The following is a 20,570-nucleotide window of genomic DNA, read 5'->3' as shown; positions in this document are numbered from 1 at the left end:
TATTTTGGGAGACTCAGAAGTCCAACAATTTCTATTTAGAAATATTAAGACGAGTTTTTACTTCCACTCATTACTTTTTACTTTCTTCAAACTGAAATAACAGCCCAAACAAGCAACATTAAAAACACCATGTATCACTGTAAATGAAATAAAGCTATCAGACGATGTTCATAGGGCGCTGCTCAGTGAGAATGAAAGCGCGTAGTACAAACTACAGAATTTGCTGTAGAAGTCTTAACTTAGCTAATCATTTCGCATTACAGATGAGCATTGCATGGATATCTGATTTATTCCTATGGTTACATCCGACGGACCGTGAAGTGAAAAGAGTACTGTTCATTTCACTTGTTTTGGGATAGAAGATAAAGTATTTGGCATTTCCCGCTTTTTTATCAGTGAATAGTTGTTTCATTCAGTACCCAGTTTCCGCATTCTTTTGATTATGACACTTGGGTAACAAGTTCCGTTGAAGCAAGCTTATGTTGAAGGATGAGGCGGTCGGCAGCACCAAGCAGGCTCCAGTCGTTGGCTAAGAGAGCAAAATATCAGCCAACTTATAAAGACGGTGGAAATTGGGTTGAGTATAAGTTAAATGTGCTTGTTAATGATCTACAATATAACTGCTTATTATTTACATAAAGGTGAAATGTCAGGATTTCCTTCACTAATAAAAGTGATATCTCACAGGCTAGAGTTAGATATCACTTTTGTTATTACACACTACACCGCCATAATGTCCCAAAGAAACAGTTTGTTTTATGATGTTCCAATCCAAGTTTAGCAGATTGACAACATACAGTAATACAAGATCGGTCTGCTTTAATATTTCTCACGTCACGCCACGCCACAAGACACGACGCCATACAAGACGTCATGTGCGACATCATGCTATATACACAAGTCTTTGAAGGCCTACTGCTAGAAACATTGCTTAAACTTGTTCAAATGCACGAAGTCACGAATATACAAAATAAATAGAATATTGCACCGTGAAGATTGAATGTCATAACTGTTTTTCTCGTGAAAGGTGGAAGTGATAACCCACAAGATTTTCACACTCTTGTTAAAAAACTATTTCTAATATTCGGTCATCTCTGTGCAATATCCTCTATGTATTATAGTTATGATGTGATATATTGCCATGTATGTTATTTCTGGTTGAAAAATACCTAACCCCCAACAAGAGCATGAGGCAAGGATATCAACCAAGGCAGGCATCAGTCAGGGTCATGAGGAACCACTGCTGTTAGAGGACTGTGAAACCCTTTGTTTTTAAAAAAGAAAAAAAAAAAAATCTGTGCCAAAATCTGATCACACACTACACTGGTTGTACTAGACACATGGGCGCAGAGATTAATTTCGTGTTATTCACCCCAGCTTCAGAATTACCTTCAGTAAATAACTGCTATGCTGCTAGGGGCCTGATCAACATGGCTGTCAATGAAAAAATAGATGCACCCATCAGCAAAGTTCTATTCAAACTTGGAATATCAAGCAGGACAAAGTCATTAGAGAATTTCTACGAATGTTGATATAGACGTATTGATATCTATATTTTTTTGTCATTTGATTAAGTATGTATCAACGATTTGAGCAGTTCTACAAACAGCTCTGTATTGAGTAGCAAAGAACACGCCTTATGCAGGTTTACACCGCAAACATGTATAAATTATGATGGTAACATGGTGTGATGACAGGGTGACAATAACACATTTAAGAAACCAAGTAGAAAAGTTGGAAATGTTGCTCTTTTATTAGGTATAGAAAGCAATTTCAGCCTTGAATTTTAATCTGATCACTGATGCTCTTATGGCAAGTGTTGAAGTGTGAAGTCTCAGCTGTGAACGTTGTCATGCTGATATTAGTATTATTGTTCAGAAATTAATAATATTTATTTCTGTTTGCTTTTCTATCCAGCCATGTGAAGCAAATACGACAATATTGAGGTAAATGCATGTAAGCGTGTCCTTAATGCTAGGCAAATTAGTGCATTCATTTTATTTATTAATGTATGTATCATTTTGATAATTTTTATGTCGTCCTGCCTGTTCTTCTGCACTGGATGAAGCCAGATATTTTTTTTTATTTATTGCAAGTAATTCTTAACTTTACGTGAACATGTGTACCGGTATATGAAAAACATTTTCTCTAAACTGTTAAATTTCTACTAATATTTTGACAAGAGAAACTGTATACGGATTTACTAACTTTACAGACTTGACGTAGCGCAGAAGGAGTTATCCTCATCCAAAACCCTAGCAAATCATACAGAAAGAATTTCATTGCCAAGCTCTCAGAAACCAGCTGCTGGCTTAAGACCTCCTGTTTCTTGTAAAACCATACCTGTAAAGTCGACCAAACTTCCAGGACAGTTCAGGACACCATTGGCTGCTGTCAGTAACTCAGTTTCTGCACTGCCCCAGGTAAATATTTCACCAATAATGAAGCTTAGCTACATGTAGCTCATCATCGAAAAATTCATTGTTGGTTGGCAGGGACATTTTTTCTTCATTCTGGAGAATAAACGAGATAGGGATTTTAAACAATCTCACATTGAGAGAAAAATTAGGAAAGAAATTTGGATGCCATTAAAAGCCCCATAGAAAACTTTGAAATATGGTTTTCTGAAGGGTCGTTTGGGATACCCCCAGCAAACATGTTTTTAATGATGGCCTTATTTGCCACTGTGTATTTGGTTTTATCAAGATGCTATTTTTTTTAATGCACATGTTATTTTATGGCTGAGACTGCTTTCTTCTATCATGTCATGTCATTTCATGTTCCTGATCTGCTCAAATCTATTTATTTCCAATAGTTAAAAAAGAAATCAGAAAAAAAAATATTTGTGTGTTATGCACTAAGATCCAAAGAATTTAAAACTAGTGTATGTGTTCACAGTTCCATGACTGTGTATGAAGAATGCCTTCATTTGCTTCTTTCTTTGACAGTTTTATCAAGCCCAAGTAACACATTAGATAATGCCTCGTCTGATATTTTAATGTCATGTGGTGTAAGGCATCGAAAAAGAAGGTATTTAGTTGACAAGCAATACATTTACAAGTATCTTTACAGTCATGTAGCTTAATACCTGTCTATGTCAGACTTGAGAAAGTTCTTCAGCCAGATGTCAGTGGTGTATCCAGGGCACTCTGGGTGTCTCTGCCCTTTAGCCAGACTGCCATCATACAAATGAAAAGTGAATAATTCTTTAATATATTTCTAGATAGCAAATTATTTAAGTAATGTACAATCAAATATATTGCATTAAACTTTTAAAGCTAGTTACCACTATGGTAGGATGCATGAATATAATTTGCTTTTCATCAAAAAAGTAATGCCTACAAATTAAGATGCAGGTGTCCTGAAGGACATTGTTTTCACCATATGTATCTTATGCTTCTTGTCATTTCAGCATAAAAAGTGGGAAGGAGATGGTATGTTGAACATTGCTGATTTTCATTATATCCAGACATTTTTAGCTTGCCTATACAACGTACAGGAGTAGCTTATATGTCATGCTTCAAGAGTCTGTGTCGGCTTCTGGTGAGAGGGAAAGCAATGTTAAATAAAACATTAGGGGTGGAATATTAAAAAGTACCGCATGCCTTGAGCTCAGGGTTTGTACACATGTAGAGCACAATAGTACAAGGGGGATATCCCATTGTTGATTCGATGTGTGCATATTAAATACCATAAATTACCAAATTCCTGATTCCTCAGTGTAGTGCATATTAGTATGAACGTTAAGCAAAATGTTAGGGGTGGTATCTCAGATAGTACTACATGTATTGACTTGAAGTTTTACATGCTCATTATATATAATAATTACCATAACTGACTGAATTTACAATTTCAGTACTTTATGTATATATATATATGTATATATATATATATATATACATCTTGTATTTCAGCTGTCCTTGTTACCCATGGAAGAACTGCTATCCTTCATGACATGGATGGCAAAGAGTAAGTGTGATCTGAAACCCAAAGATGTGTCTAAATAAGGAACATTGAGCATTGTACCCTTATTGTTTGGAACATTAAGTTGTTATCAATAGTGTCATAACACATGTATATCAGAGAAACAACTGTAAATAATGTAGGCAGAAGTGTTTGACTTCGCCAGATTAAAAGATGTAAATGTCAGTTTTCTAAACATAATGTCCTCAACCTTGCAAGTCATTTTGCTTTAATACTATTATTTATTCGCAAGTGCTTTCTTAATAATGTTTTTTTTTTCGTTTGTTAGCTCTTAAGTCAAAAAGTTTTTGCTGAACATTTTGTAGTAAGATTCAAGGAGTTGTGAGATTTATTTGATGGCTTATTGATTTGTTAGGCACGGGAGATGTGATTTTTGTTCTTACAGCTATTGAAGAAACTCTTCTGATATTGTATGTTCACTTTCCCCCAGTTATTTAACATGGATTTTTTGTGTGTGTAGGATTGGGAGAGCTACAGGGACAAGGCCACGGAGCTCTCCAGTCTCAAGGAGGATGAAACACTGTTTATTGGAGGGAAGGAAAATCCAAGTAAATGTTCATCATTAATGACAAGTATACAAACAATACTGCAGCTTTAACCATTTGCAAAAAGCTCATGCTTAAACTTAAACCTTAGACATTCAGTTTGTCTTAGTTAAGCCTCATAATGGATTAGCTTGGTTTGTTTTGTTTTGCTTTGGTTTTTTTATTGATAAAGGGCATTATTAATCTTGATTTCCACACTATTTAAATTCTCCAGATTTTAAATCAAAAAAATTTAAATTTATCTGGCCTATTGTTATTGTTTTCAGTACTGAGGAAGTCAGTTCTCCTTTCTTTTTGCAGAGAGTTAAACCTTTACGGTCGAAGAAAAAGATTGCTAGATATTTACATGTTTTACTGTCAGAATTCATTTGATTGATTATAACTGCAAAAACGTTAATGAATATGTAACAAGCTCAGAAGCTTGGCCTTTACTTGGACTCTCTATTGGTGTTGTGCAGATCTGTCTGTTTATAGCCCCCACATACAAATATAACATTCCAGGTGATGTCTGTGATATCAGAGGAGAGTTACAAGTCAGGGAAATGTTTCATGTCAGAATGTGCGCTGTGCCGAGCAGCCCTCAGGTGTCTTTCCAGTCAGGAGTAAGTGTTCTTTACATCCTTGTTAAGTGGTTACAGACCATATATAGGAGCTATAGAGCCTATAGCAACAATATGTACCATTACCTCATTGTGGCAGGATTATAACAAACTCTTCTTTCATTATTAATTCTGACTGCATGAGCAAGCTGCACAGCTTCAGGCCGTCTTGAGTGTACATCAACACCATCTTCACTTGACGCTCAAAGTCACCCCTGATTCTAGCGTTACTGTAATTCACCCAAACTTTGGTGTGTAAAAATGCATTTTCAGATGCATATAAAGGTCTTAATATAATGCTTTTGATACCAACACTTCAGTTTTTGTGATAAGAAATTATCTTCCAACTTAACAAAAAACACTTAAGTGGGCCTAAGGCGAATGAATCAAGCAAAATGCTAAGCTTCAGGTGGGATGGTGGGAAGGGTGGACTTTATAAATGTTAGCCATGACACGATCTTTAAAATCTTCTATGGTTCTTAGTGTTTGATGTTTTTTCTCCGTCAGCATTTTCCAAACCTTTTATGAATCCCTGTAAAGGAGGACCCAATGGTGTCAGTCAAGTAAGTAGTTCACCAAATGGTGTCAGTCAAGTCAGTAGTTCACCAAATGGTGCCAGTCAAGTCAGTAGCTCACCATATGGTGTGGTTCAAGTCAGTAGTTCACCAGATGGTGTCAGTCAAGTCAGTAGCTTATGAAATGGTGTTTTTCAAGTCAGTAGTTCGCCAAATGGTGTTGTCCAAGTCAATAGTTCACCAGATGGTGTCAGCCAAGTCAGTAGCTCACCAAATGGTGTTTTTCAATTCAGTAGCTCATGAAATGGTGTTGTTCAAGTCAGTATTTCACCAAATGATGTCAGTCACGTCAGTAGCTCATGAAATGGTGTTGTTCAAGTCAGTATTTTACCAAATGGTGTCAGCCAAGTCAGTAGTTCACCAAATGATGTCAGCCAAATCAGTGGCTCACCAAATGGTGTCAGTCAAGTCAGTAGCTCATGAAATGGTGTTGTCCAAGTCAATATTTCACCAGATGGTGTCAGTCAAGTCAGTAGCTCATGAAATGGTGTTGTTCAAGTCAGTATTTCACCAATGGTGTCAGCCAAGTCAGTAGTTCACCAAATGATGTCAGCTAAGTCAGTAGTTCACCAAATGACATAAGTCAAGTCAGCTGTGGTGTTGGTCAAGTCAGTATTTCAGCAAATGATATGCATCGCAAGTAATTTATGTATAAATACAGGCAAAGGCTACAATAGTCATTTACTGATTTTAGGAACTCTGAAATTTTTAATTTTGATTTACTGTTATTTCAATGGAATGATTTTATTTGATTTTCATATTTTTTTATTGTTTCATGTATACTGTTGTTCAAGATAGAAAGACTACCTCTGACAGCATAGCTCCACACTGACTAGTACTTTCTAAGGCTTCTCATTGGCTGCGTTTACATGATTACAGAAACATCCAGGTGCGGTGGATGTTGTGACGAGGTATGACCCAAGGCCCCTGGGGCACTGGTGATGCCCAGACCTAGTCCCTCACACCAGGTAAGTTTTCATATTATGGTGAATACTGAGGTACAGATCTTGCTAGTATAATATACAGCTGTTTATTCATTATGCTATATTTTAACTTAACTGATAGATATTTGCAGTGGAGTTAGGTAGACAGAGAGCAGAAACACGAATGCAGTGTACATAAAGATCAGGGAAATTTGCTTTTTGATATTTTCAACTCAGATTCTCCAAGTATAAAACATAAAAACTCATAAGATGTTTTGGTGCTTTTCTTGTTTAAGTGTTGTTACTGTTTAGTGTGTAACCATTTTTAGCTCACCTTTACAAAGTAAGGAGAGATATTATGGGAGAGGAGAAAAGTGGTGGGGTCCGGTTAGCCTTTTTTTTTGTAGATCTGTATAAAAGGGCTCTCATACATGGATTGAAGGATAAGTTTTTTAGTTTAGCTCCCTAGTCATAACCTAGTATGGTGTATGCTTGGGAGGAGGGGTATATTGGAATCGGCCTGTCTGCCCTTCTCTCTGTCTTTCTGTAGACGTGATTTTGTTACCCCCATTCATGTACATAGCGTAATAATGCTTTCCGTACATACAGCTAAATTGGCAAGCTGAAGACACATTTCAGTATGGTGATGTATTTCTGTATTGCTCACGGATAATATCTGACATGTGTAGGACCAAGTCATTCTACTTGGTTTAGAGGTCAGTATTTGAAAGTATCACCTGACATGAACATTATGCAGTTTGATTAACTGATCAATCAAGTGAGCTGCCCGTGCTCTGTGAATTTCTTTTTGTTACCATCATCAGTATTTCTGTTATAGCCTCGGTTGGGCCTTGACTGAAGCTTACAAATATTCTGATGACGTTCAGTTGTCAGAAAGCAGATAAAATGGTCATTCTGCTTTTATGAAATCTTTTCTAGTTGTAACATATACAGATTTGGTTGTTATTGATGTTATATGTGTATTGTAATTATTATCCTGCATCTTTGCTTAATCTGTATTACATTTCACACTTGATCATGTGTAGTGGGAGTACAACAAGAAGGAGTTACCTGTTGTTGATGTTGTTGTGGATCCTTACCTGTCCACCCACCTGCGCCCCCATCAGAGAGAGGGTGTCAATTTCCTGTACGAGTGTGTGATGGGCATGAGAGGGTACAAGGGTTCAGGGGCCATACTGGCGTAAGTCAGGACTATCAGTTTTGTACAGAACAAGTGTTATAAAAGCCTGTATCAGTGTGTGGCTGTACTATGTGCACCTTGAAGTTTTCAGCATTGTAATTTGTAATAACTGACATAATTAGATTTTTGGGACAGGCCTAAGTATCTGTTGGGGTAATGACCCAGAGGCCTCTCACCAATGCGGTCGCTGTGAGTTCAAGTCCAGCTCATGCTGACTTCCTCCCTGGCCTTAAGTGGGAAGGTCTGGCAACAACCTGCCGATGGTCGTGGGTTTCCCTCGGGCACTGCCCGGTTTCCTCCCACCATAATGCTGGCTGCCGTCATATAAGTGAAATATTGTTGAGTACAGCGTAAAACACCAATCACATAAATAAATAAGTATCTGTTATGTTTTTGTTATGTACACATGAGTATAATACCTTTTCCCTTGCTTTCCCGTTAGATTGCTTACTGAAGCAAACCACATAAGCTTACATTCAACTTAGTGTTTGTGATAACATGGATAAATGTACGGTTGTTTGTTTTGCAGAGATGACATGGGATTAGGGAAAACTCTACAGTGTATAGCTATGTTGTGGTAAGCATTGACTTTGATTTGCTACAGTCTATGCTTTGTTTTCAGATTCTAATTTATTGAGCATCCTGTTTCCTCCACCCATAAATTTTATCATCGATGTATGTGTGTAAATTCTTTGGTGTGAAAGTAAACAACAACCAAAGAAAGAAATAAGTAAAGAAATGTATTGAGGTGTGGTAAATGTCCTAAAGTTTCCTCATGAGACTAGGAAAGTGTATCTCAGGGTTCATTGCCTTGATTGTGGTTGTTACTGACTGAGCGCCACGGGAGAGCATCAGGGGTGGCCAGGGGATTATATGGACAGTTCCAGAATGTAATAGACAAGCAAGCTCAGGCTTCACTGGGCAGGCAGTCTATACTCCTACAACCGATATGTTTTCTTCAGTTTTAATCATAATAATTTTAGTTCATGCACTTAGCACTAATACATGCACTTTGATTTTTTATTATCGTTATTTTGTGATGAATGGGAATTTGGGAGAAAACTCTGTGGAGATTAAGCGTGACAACCCAGTACCTTTACACATGTGGAGTGTCATGTCAAATATCCATTTTCAAACTGCAGGGCTGTCGTATTCAAAGCTGTAGCAGAATTTAACGTACTGCAAATCAATACTTGCAAACTACGCCTAGCAGCAGACGAGATGAAGATGTCAAATTGCAATCAAAGTGACCCCTACACATGTGTGTTTGCACTGCTGTAGCTAAACATTTCTTGTTCACTCTGGTGTAATTCAAAAGACTATCAACTTCCACCCATATTTTGTAAACGTGATTACTTAATTTACCTAGTACTTAATCGAGTCCCCTCAGATGAAATTTTAGTCATACGGATTGGTTTTATCTACATGTAGATAAAAGCCACTTAAATCAAAGGACTCGAAATTTCCACATGTCTACCTATTGATTTTTTGGTGGCGAAAGGCATAACTATAATCTTACCTGTCACTGGCGACAGGTAAATCACATCTGGGCAAAACTGTATAAAGGAAATCATAAAGCAGTTTGTTTATAAAGCCAGTGACGGTGTTGTGTGAACTGTGATAACAAATCCTGTCTCCCGATATGCTGGACGCCTATACAGGGTTACCGAAATGGGGTAAAAGTAAATTGTGGTAGTTTTCGGAAACCTCGGAGTATGTTTTCTGTGTTTAATGGGAGGTTCCGATGTAAAAATGTGGGAAAAGGAACTCTTCTGCAATAGGAGGACAGTTTTGACTGTAGAGAAACAAAATGTGCATGTAGACTGACATACTAAATTAGAATTACATGGACACAGGAAGCTGATGACAGATATTTCTGAGTGAAATTCGTTTTCCGCTGAACTACATTTTTACACATATTCGTTGCATATTGAGGGCTCTCACATCGCCTGTCTTAATACTTTCCTCTGTTTCATTCATGGGCATATTTAGAGATGTACACATAGACCTACTAGTTGGGAGACCTGCACACCTCACTGTCAAAAACTTGATCTCATGTATGGAGGATTAGCAACCAGAGCCACTAAGTGCCATGCATGGTAATGAAAGGGGTAGGGAGCTGATCGCTCTCTTATGTCATCTTGCTGCCAACTCATATTGTGAGAAAATAACGACAGTAACTCCCGTGCGAAACTTTAGCTCATTTACCGTATTTGGTTTGCCCCATTGCAGACATACATGACATAAAGCCTGCGGCACATGAGGAACAAATGGCTGGCTGTCAACCTCAAATAATTAAAATCTCAAAAACAGTCACATGATGTTATGAGGGGGGAGGTGGGGTGAGATCCGACTGGGCCTTAAACCTTAAAAAGAGGAAGTTGTACCTTAAGTGACCCCTATCATTATAATGACTCAGGTGTGGTAGCTTACTTGCCTTTGGTAAGTCATCTCAGTGAAGCAGCACTGGATAAAATAACGGTGGAAATCAGTCCTGCAACAAGGCGTTACATTACACTAACGTGCCCTTTAAGCTTAAGCATTCACTCACTCATTCACTCTTTTTGGTCATGGTAGTTGTCCGTACATGTACTTCCGGTAGTGATTAAGGCAGTAAAACAGTTGCACAATTTATTCATGTATGGAGAGTGAATCATGTTTCAGGTGACTAAACAGCGCTTGTCTTTCAGTAGTTACGACGTGTGAGGTATGGGTTCAAATCTGGCCTTGGACAGTGAACTTTGCTGACCTTGGGGACAATAAGCTGTCAATGACGCTCATGTTACTGTTGGACTGTCTAACAATTGTTGAAGACACACTTTCACCAGTAATCCACTTGCACAAATCGACACATATGGGAAGGTTCATCAGTAACTTGCCAGAGGTTGGTGGTTTACACCAGGCACTTTGATTTCCTCCCCGCATGAAACTGACTGTCATTGTATATAAAGTAAAAAAAAATTTTAAGTATGGCATTATAGAAAAATGAAATCTGAAACCAGTCTCAAGAGTTTTGTACAAGACATTTAGGTCTGTAAACTCTTTGTATTGTTTACTCCTAGGACATTACTCAAACAAGGGCCTTATGGAGGCAAAGCTGTGATCAAAAAAGCCATCATTATAACACCTGGCAGTCTTGTGAAGGTAAACTACGTGTACTGAAAGATTTTAATGTAAAACTACTGATATTCCATAATTATGTAGATAAAATGAACATCATTGTTAACATTCCTTGCATTTCATTCTTGCAAGAATACAATACTGTAGCGATCCTTGGTCAATTTTGTAGTTTCTACACCTTTTGAAAGATGTATTGCAATGATTTAATTTGAATGTTTCAATCTATGTCACCTGTACCTAAAACAACTCCCAACACTGTTATGCCCTCATCCTAGTAGTTCATGCTGTTACCTTGAATTAAACAGAATTGGAAGCAGGAGTTTAAGAAATGGCTGGGAACTGAAAGACTGCATACATTTGCCGTTGGTCAGGACAACAGAGTGGAGGTATTGTGCATCTGTTTAAATAATAGTCTGGTAGATTTGCAGTTCATAGATCAATCAATGTCTTCCAATCATAAAGCAGTATTACATTTTTTTCTTGAAGCAAAACTTTCTGTAGTATTAGAGGAAAGTAACATTCTTGATTTATATAATTGCAATGCATTTTTGTTACACAAATTGAAATTGAAAAGTTTTGCAGCTTGCTAATTTTTGTTTTGTTCACTAAACATGCTGGCTCATGCTGGCTCATGCTGGCTTCCTCTCCGGTCGTATGTGGGAAGGTCTTCCAGCAACCTGTTGATGGTCATGGGTTTCCCCCCAGGCTCTGCCCTGTTTCCTCCCATCATTCTGGTCCCCGTCGTATACGTGAAATATTCTTATGTATGGTGTAAAACACCAATCAAATAAATAAATAAATATTAGATTAGGATCTGTATTTGTGACCATTCTAATGTTTGCTTGTAATCAACCATGAGGATTATTGTGAAATATCTGGGCTGTTTCTTTTTGTGTTGTCAAACATGTTCTTGTGGATGCTCTTGTCAGGAATTCACCACGACTGTCTGCCCTGTGCTGATCATCTCCTATGAGATGTTTGTGAGATCAGCAGAGTTACTCAGCTCGTTGAACTTTGACCTTGTCATCTGTGATGAGGGGCACAGACTGAAAAACACCACAATTAAAACAACATCAGTGAGTAATCTCAGCTACATTAACTAGGTCAGAATTTAAAAATATTGACATGAGTATGAGGATTGAATTTTAATAAAAGCTTTAAAATTTTAGGAAAGCCATAATATTAAGGAGCATTGATGCATCTTACTACACTATGTTTGATAAAGTTTATAATTTTAAATGTTTCTTCCTTGCCAAGAGTTTAGAGGAAAGAAAAAAGGACTGGTTGACCCATTGCCAGCATAATGTGACTGGGTAGTAATCATGTGTGGTGTCTTTGGGATGACACTTCAGTGACAGCAGCACATTGGTGGCATGGACTGGCTGAGCCACAAGAAGTGACAGTATATGTACTCACACCTTATGGCTCCTTGTCATCATATGATTGAATCAAATTGAGACAAACATGTTATTACCTAAGCATATATACATCACAATTTTAAAAACTGTTATAATAAATTATTCTCCAGCCAAGAAAGTTATCTAATTTAGGACTTTTTTTGTCCTAGTTAATAATGGCCCTACCAGCCAGAAGAAGAGTGGTTTTAACCGGCACTCCTGTCCAGAATGACCTGCAAGAGTTCTACTCTATTGTTGAGTTTGTTAATCCTGGTGTACTGGGTGAGTTGTTAACATTGAAGTACTGGGTGAGCTGTTAACATTGAATTGCTGGGTGAGTTGTTAACATTGAAGTACTGGGTGAGCTGCTAATATAGGGGTACTGGGTGAGCTGCTGATCCTGGGACACTAAGTCTTTTACCCTGATGTGTGAGTTGAGTTGTTAATTGGGGCACATCATAATAAATGACGTATTTGATAACAGATTATATTGGATCTTTATTCACAAAGTGAAGATTCTTGAGTGGAGGACCCCTGATTAATTATGAAAATGTCAGTAATATTTTTTAATTAAACTCTTTCTACTACACCTCTACTTGTAAGTTATAAAATTTGTACATGTAACAAAAAGATACAGGCACTTTGCCAACTGAAGTGGAATGTGCTGAAAGTAGGTGCACCTGGAAAAATTTGCTTTAGTTAACCGTTACTGAGTTTTTATTTATTTATTTGATTGGTGTTTTACGCCATACTCAAGAATATTTCACTTAAACTGTGGAGGCTACTCTTTTTTAGGTTCGATGGCTGGATTCAGATGCGTGTATGAGGACCCAATTGTCAGAGCCCGAGAGCCGTCTGCCACACCTGAGGAAATAGAGATCGGTGAGAAACGAGCGAATGAACTGGCCAGACTCACCAAGCTGTTCACCCTGCGCAGGACTCAAGACATCAACAACAAGTACCTACTTCCTAAAGGTTTGTTTATCACGTAAACATACAAAGTGTATAAGTGGAAAGACACTGTTCACTGCAAGTGTCACATTGATTTGAAGGAAGCAGTTAATAAAGAGAAGTTGTCAACTTCATGAACTGTATGAAGAGGAGTTTCACTTGATTTCTTGCTCAGTCCACTTGTACTGATATGATTAATTCAAACAGTTTCTTCTGGTTGAAGCATGACAAGCCCTGGGCATTACTGTTGATATTTCTCCAGTTCTGACAATTCACAGAGCAAACATATTCATGATATAATTCAAAAGTAATATGAAGAAAACGTGTACTAGGCAAACCAGTCAAAATGGTCACATGGTGCGAAATATCCAAAGATATCCTTGGACATTCATAAATGATCTTCTGTTCGCCCAGTTAACATTATGATGATAACATTAGTCACCAGTGACTCCTGTTTTGTTTTTTCCCCAGTTGACATCGTGGTGTTCTGCCAGCTCAGTCCCCTTCAGCTCAGACTGTATCGTAAGCTTCTAGATAGTCGGCTTATTCGGTCCTGTCTGAGCAGTACATACAGTGGGTCACCCCACCTCGTCTGTATTGCTGCCCTCAAGAAGCTGTGTAACCACCCAGCACTGCTATACCACAATGCTGAAGAGGCTGCTGAAAATGCTGCCTGTGAACTGGATGAGGAGCTGGTAAGTTGTTAAAATGTCAGCAAAGACCTAAATCAGGCAAACGTTTTTATTTTCGCATTTCTTAATATCTTCTAAGGTTTGTTTTTGTTAAACCTTTAGTCTCTGATGCCAAAAATGGAGAAGGCCTGAAGGATACTCCCTTTGTTTCTATTACAACTGTTGCTCTAGCATGCTCATACAAATAATTTGATCTGTTCTAAATTGTCCTGTGTTGCCGGTCAGTTCTTGCTATTGAATCTTATCCAAAAGATGATCATGAACTTTGCGATTTAACTACTTCAGCTCAGCATTCATCAGTGACGTACATGTTTCTGTGTTGATGTATTGTGGACGTTTACGCTGCTTCCCTTTGTCTTTCCCATTCAGGTGTCCATCTATCAGAACTTGTTGCCCGTTTACCCTGAGACCTTTGACCCTGACCACCCTGATGTAGAAGACTCTGGGAAACTGTTGACCCTAGCGGCTTTGCTGTGGTCACTGTTCTCTGAGGGACCTAAGGAGAGGGTTGTCCTTGTCTCTAATCACACCAAGGTACTTCCAAAAATGGGATAAAAATAAAACTGAAATTCCTCCATTTTATTTTGTCCAACCTTGATGTTTTCATGATTTTTCTTTTTTTCCCCAGGCTTTCCAATCATGTTTTTATGTCTTTAACAGGAAGAATGACTTTATTTTTTAACCTTCCTCTGACATTGACAAAATAGTTGTCCTGCTTGGAAAACAACAATTCAAGTTAGTGTGGCGTTACTCTTGACTTACCCCTACTGTTGAGGGGAAGCGATGGGGACTTATGGTCTACACAGTGTCAGGAAACACTTTTTTGTAACAGTTAATCATATTAAATTAAAGCTTGTTTTTCCAAAATTATTTTGTTTTTGTACTGGTTTGTACTTTTTTACTTCCAGACTTTTTTTAATTTCATCATATTGAATTGGAATTTGGTACGTGACTTTACCACGAACAAGAGTTACAAATCAAATACAAGTTAATTTTTCATAAAATTAGGTTTTGTTCTGTTGTTGACTTGGACATATTAGCCAGTGTTAAATTAGACTTGGTAAATGTTGAAGATATTTGAATCCATTGTCAGTGTCCTGTTTTACAATTGTGTGAAAGCTCATGCTAATTGCCCTCCCCCTGTATTACAGTCCTGATAGGTTGATGGTGTGAAACCCCATGCTAATTACCCCTCTCTTTGTAATACAGCCCTGATAGGTTGATGGTGTGAAAGCTCATGCTAATTACACCTCCCCCTGTATTACAGTCCTGATAGGTTGATGGTGTGAAAGCTTGTGCTAATTACCCCTCCCCTTGCCTTGTGTGTTCCAGACGTTGGACATACTACAGGGGTTCTGTACAGAGCAGGGATACAAATTCCTCAGGCTAGACGGTCAAACCCCTACAGCGCAGAGACAGGCTATTGTGCAGCGATTCAACAACCAATATGCACAGGAGTGTAAGTACCTTGCACATGGCAGACAGTGTAGTAATGTAGCTCAGGCTTCTTAATGTGTGAGACCGAAAGGTGAAAGTATTTATCTTCAAACATATTAAAAAGTTGGTCATAATATACTAGGTTATTCCGCTTGTTGAGGGTTCATAGTTTACCCACCATTTGCATACCAACACAACCCTTGATAACGTTCGGGGCCTCTGTGGCTCAGTTGGTTAGCGCACTAGCACAGCGTAATAACCCAGGAGTCTCTTACCAATGCGGTTGCTGTGAGATCAAGTCCAGCTCATGCTGGCTTCTTCTCCGGCCATATGTGGGAAGGTCTGCCAGCAACCTGCGGATGTTCTTGCGTTTTCCCCCGGGCTTAATGCTGGCCGCGTCGTATAAGTGAAATATTGTTGAGTACGGCGTAAACACCAATCAAATAAATAAATTGATAACGTTGAGATACATGTACTGGTCATGTATAGGGTTCACTGTCGTCTTGGTAGCTTGATACAGGCCGTCGTCATGTAGGTCAGATACATGCATTCTTGAGGACAGTGGAAAGGACCAATGAAGTAAATAAAATTATTTGAATTAGAAATGGTTTACTGTGAACATTTGAATTTTGATTGACAGTGTGTTCCTTTTGAGCCCAAAGCTGGTGGAGTGGGTTTGAATCTGATATGGTGCATCTCGACTCATCCTCTATGACATAGACTGGAATCCAGCCAATGATCTTCAAGCTATGGCCCGAGTGTGGCGGGTATGGGCAAAAGAAGAGAGTGTTTATTTACAGACTTATTAATACAGTAAGTAAGAGTGTATGCCTCATTACTGCTCAAAGTAAGTTACAATCTTACATAAGACTGATGTTGACAGGAGGATGTTTCTAAAATACTGACATTGGCAGTGGAAGAATCTGACAGACAGAGTTTTGATCAGGTGCAGAATTCATAAATACAAAGATTGCAGTCCACTACTGTTTATTCCACAGTCATATTTTTTGTGTACCTAGTCAGGATTCCATAGATCTACTTCTATAATTTCTGCCATGTACATCAATACATGGTGATATTCCAAATGTTTTGTGAGTACCTAGACAGGATTCCATAGATCTACTTCTATAATTTCTGCCATGTACATCAATACATGGTGATATTCCAAATGTTTTTGTGAGTACCTGGACAGGATTCCATAGATCTACTTCTATAATTTCTGCCATGTACATCAATACATGGTGATATTCCAAATGTTTTGTGAGTACCTAGACAGGATTCCATAAGTCCTCTTTTATAATTTCTGCCAAATTGATGTGGACATGCCAGACTTAAGTGTAAGGACTTGCCTCAGCCCGCAATAATAAAATTTGTGCAACCTGACCGAGTGACTTATCCCTGGTTGTCTCCCCTTAGGGCAGCCTAGAGGAGAAGATCTACCAGAGGCAGATCAGCAAGCAGGGCCTGAGTGGAGCAGTGGTAGACGTCAAGGAGCGTGGTGATGTGCAGTTTGCTCAGGAGGATCTCAGGGTAAATACCAGGGCCAGAATACTATCAGCAATATAGATTTACACTCATATCAACGGCATCGTTAAATGTACAATGGACAGCTCCCTAATGAGTGAATTTAAATAATTATCGGCTTGTGTTATTGTAGATCACAAAATTTATTGTAGCCGGTAGGAGAAAATGAGTAAGCCTTGATTTAGAAGGTTGCTTGAGTGTGTTTTGAGTACACACACCAGACAGAAGAAACATGAATTTATACAAGTAGTCTTGACCTGCACTTTGCAAAAGTATTCTTTTTATTATAATACTGTTTGCAGGAGTGCTAACATATGATGGCTTTTGCAGGACCTATTTTCTCTCAACGAGAACACCAAATGTGACACTCATGACCTGCTGAGCTGTACATGTGACAGTTCCGAGCCAGGTAAAGACAAACAAGAACAGATAACCCAGCCTGCGAATCAGAGGGCATGTCAGCTGGGACAAGCAATCAGCTCTAAGAAGGTACAATGTTTAACACTGTTTACTCCCTGTTTATTGTTTTAGGACTGATTATAAATCATAAGCCTTTTGTATTAGTAATGTTGATTATTTTTGTCTCTGTAGAAAAAGCAAAATCTGACGATGGATGAATTGCTCGACTGGAAACACACAAATTCACACCCAACATCTTATCCACCTGTAAGTAACTCTGTGGATCTTTGTAGATATATAATGTATATGACAATCAACCCATTTATACATTTCTATCGTTCATAAAATGAGCATTGTAATTTTTATTTCTTTTGTACCTGTGTTGAGCTAAAGCCCCTTTTATTTAATAGTGCATATAACTAGTTACATGTGCAGCTGTAAGATGGTTGAGGCAAAGCAGAATTAATGTCATCCTTTTTGTATGTACTCTGACAGGAGTGGCATTTGGCTGCGGCTGGAGATACCATATCCTATCTCTTCTGGAATGAAACTGCTGGCAGAGGCAAACAGACAGCTGAACTCAGTCTGTGATAGTACCACTGGTTGTGCATGCTTTGCGAATGTACAAGCAAGAGATGCAAACAGAACTGCTGAATTCAAGCAGTTGTGCATGCTTTGTGAGTAAGCTGTCAGAAATTGAGCTGTCTTATTTATGAAATATAGCTTTTGTGTAAATAATAGAATTGTACTAGTTTGTCTTCTCTCGTCTTATTCTGTTGAAAAACAGACCACAAAGGCTGGCAACAGATTAACTATACAAACAAATCAATGTAGACATGCGAGTGTCACAAGTTTTTTCACAAGTCGCACAATACAGTAGGACTTCTTATGCCTCTAACCACAAATGAGTTTGATCTCCAAATTCCCCTGATCATCTTTTCTTACACACATCACACAGAAACTATTCTCAAGTAAAGTATGCAGAAGTTATTAAGAATTATTGTTACCTTTAATACTTACTTGAATGTCTACACAGATTTGTTTGTAAAGCTAATCTGTAAACTCCCCTATTCACGAAATCTTTTGGACAAGTGATATCACATGAAGCGTTTATTTATAGTAAGTAAATGGACAAGAAACTGTTTTGGGGCTGATCAATAATGTTCTGTTCTCATCACTGCTGCATCACAGCAGTATGCAATATGAAGTCATCCATGCCAACATTGTGCTAGTACTGCTTTACACTTGCAGAATACACCACACATGACCCCTCAGCCAGCACTGATTGGTCAATCACTGATAAGTAGCCTACTTAGCCAATCACTGACCAGTAGCCAACTTGGCCAATCACTGTATGAGTACAAAGAAAGGGAGAGCAAATATTTCAAATTGTTAAAATCTTAGGCTCCAGAATCGCTCCTGGATACACTGACATTGCTGCAACTGTAAATCGAATGTTTTCACATTCATAGTTTTGCAGTGATGTCATAGCTGCTATCCAACCATCAGCACATACGTCACATGACTGCAGTTCTGGAAGTGAAAACAAATCAAATTTAACACGGGTGGCATAGGGATTGAAGGGGCTTTTAGAATAAAAAATGAAAAATTTAGCTTTTAGGTAAGAAACTCTTCCTGGAAAAGTAATTGCAGTGTATCTAGCCTTCAGATATGATAGTTTCAGTGGCATGTAGTACTTTGAGCTTTAGAAATCGATAAAAATCGACATTTTGTCCATTTAACTCCATGTTATTTATCACGTCTTCCTTCTTGTCAACTCAAATGCTCGAAATTATGAATTCCTTTATGATTGCATAAAAAGGCTGTGAGAGCAAGCAAGAGATGAGTGGAGACGTTTCCACTGTACTGTGCCTATCTTCTGGCCATAAATCTGACCAATTTAATGAAGTGTTTGTGGTGTTAAAGGAATCAAGCGAACCTGTGTGTACAGGTATTGTTGTCATTGATACAGACAACAGGTAATGATTCTAACCAGGACTGCACAGCAAGTGGTTTATAAGGAGCTGAGATAAACAAAATGACTGACAAGTGAAGATTTATTTATTTTAACATCAATAACCATGACATTTCTAAGGACTAAAACATTTCAGCTATATCATAGATTGACCTGCTGAAATACAACAAATTCTAAAAAAATTTGTAAATAATATTGTCAAGAGCTGACACAAACCAACTTCTTCAACACTGGAGGAGAAATAGAGAAAATAACATTTTTTAACTTAATAAATTTGACTGAAACACTTCATTGTTTGTGATTACGGTCATGAACTTCTAACATCCTCTTGTTGTTCCAATAACATATGAACTGAGGCATGTGTTCACGTCCTAAACACCTCACTTCTTATTTGCTAGTACAGAGCATTGTATACATTTATAGGTTAACTAATGCATTCTTAAACTGCAGAAACACATGCACACAATCAGGGTACAACAATGTTTTGTATACTTCTTCTTAAGCCCAAAATCACAATTTTGGCCATTCAGTTGTCCTGCTGTTACATGGAACATTTAAATTCCCACTTCAAGGGAGTAAAAGAAGGCTACAAATGTATTTTTCTATGACATTAATCAAAACTAAGCTTAAGTACTGATGAAGATGAAAACAACAATGCATGATTGGTCAATCAGTTGGATGAAGGCAGTTTTAATTGGTCAATAAAGGTATACTGGTCATCATTTGGTAAGAACATACTTCAGTGTGCGGTGACATGCCAGGAATAAAATGGGGCCCCGTTATAAAATGGAGATTAAACAGCTGTTACTTTCACAAATTTAAGTGTTCTTTGATCTTGCCGAATTCAACAAATCTAACAATTTTTTTTTTACTTGATCTGGAATCTTCAGTTAAAATCATTTTGTTTGAAAAACATGAGGATAATGACAGATCAAACACACACCTGACTTTATGACTAACTTAAAAAGCTAGTTGCCAACAGCCCGACATGGGACCATGCATCCATGACTTTGATTTGGCATCTCTCCATTTGGCACGAGGTTGACCCTTCGGCTACCCTATACCTGACGACCACACCACTGTCACATCTTGGTTAAGCTATGTCAAAGGTAATTCAGTTAAGTACACACACATATACATGTATGTGAATGGCACACATTTGCTTACAAATGTACTGTTACACTTCACATTTTTCTTCACATTCACACCTGCTACAATTATGCTAAATGCAGACCATGAATGAATTAT

The 20,570-nt window shown here is 38.0% G+C and overlaps 1 protein-coding gene across 1 annotated transcript; it reads left to right on the top strand.

Moving 5' to 3' along the window:
- The first annotated feature begins 197 nt into the window (after window positions 1-197).
- On the top strand, window positions 198-17,980 carry LOC135482202 (DNA repair and recombination protein RAD54B-like). The gene is given in 27 exon segments (XM_064762112.1): window positions 198-576; window positions 1,918-1,946; window positions 2,216-2,429; window positions 2,989-3,030; window positions 3,413-3,434; window positions 3,915-3,969; window positions 4,445-4,461; window positions 4,464-4,532; window positions 5,636-5,811; window positions 6,627-6,671; window positions 7,673-7,827; window positions 8,357-8,404; window positions 10,890-10,971; window positions 11,253-11,333; window positions 11,877-12,023; window positions 12,515-12,626; window positions 13,140-13,319; window positions 13,767-13,990; window positions 14,357-14,521; window positions 15,320-15,436; window positions 16,065-16,112; window positions 16,114-16,191; window positions 16,193-16,237; window positions 16,841-16,954; window positions 17,279-17,437; window positions 17,540-17,614; window positions 17,843-17,980. Coding segments are annotated over 27 exon segments (2,682 nt in total). The 5' UTR covers window positions 198-489; the 3' UTR covers window positions 17,939-17,980.
- Window positions 17,981-20,570: the final 2,590 nt, after the last annotated feature.

The sequence above is a fragment of the Liolophura sinensis genome, chromosome 1, assembly GCF_032854445.1.
Source record: "Liolophura sinensis isolate JHLJ2023 chromosome 1, CUHK_Ljap_v2, whole genome shotgun sequence".
Lineage (NCBI taxonomy): Eukaryota > Metazoa > Mollusca > Polyplacophora > Chitonida > Chitonidae > Liolophura > Liolophura sinensis.
This window is presented reverse-complemented; position numbering and strand designations above follow the sequence as displayed.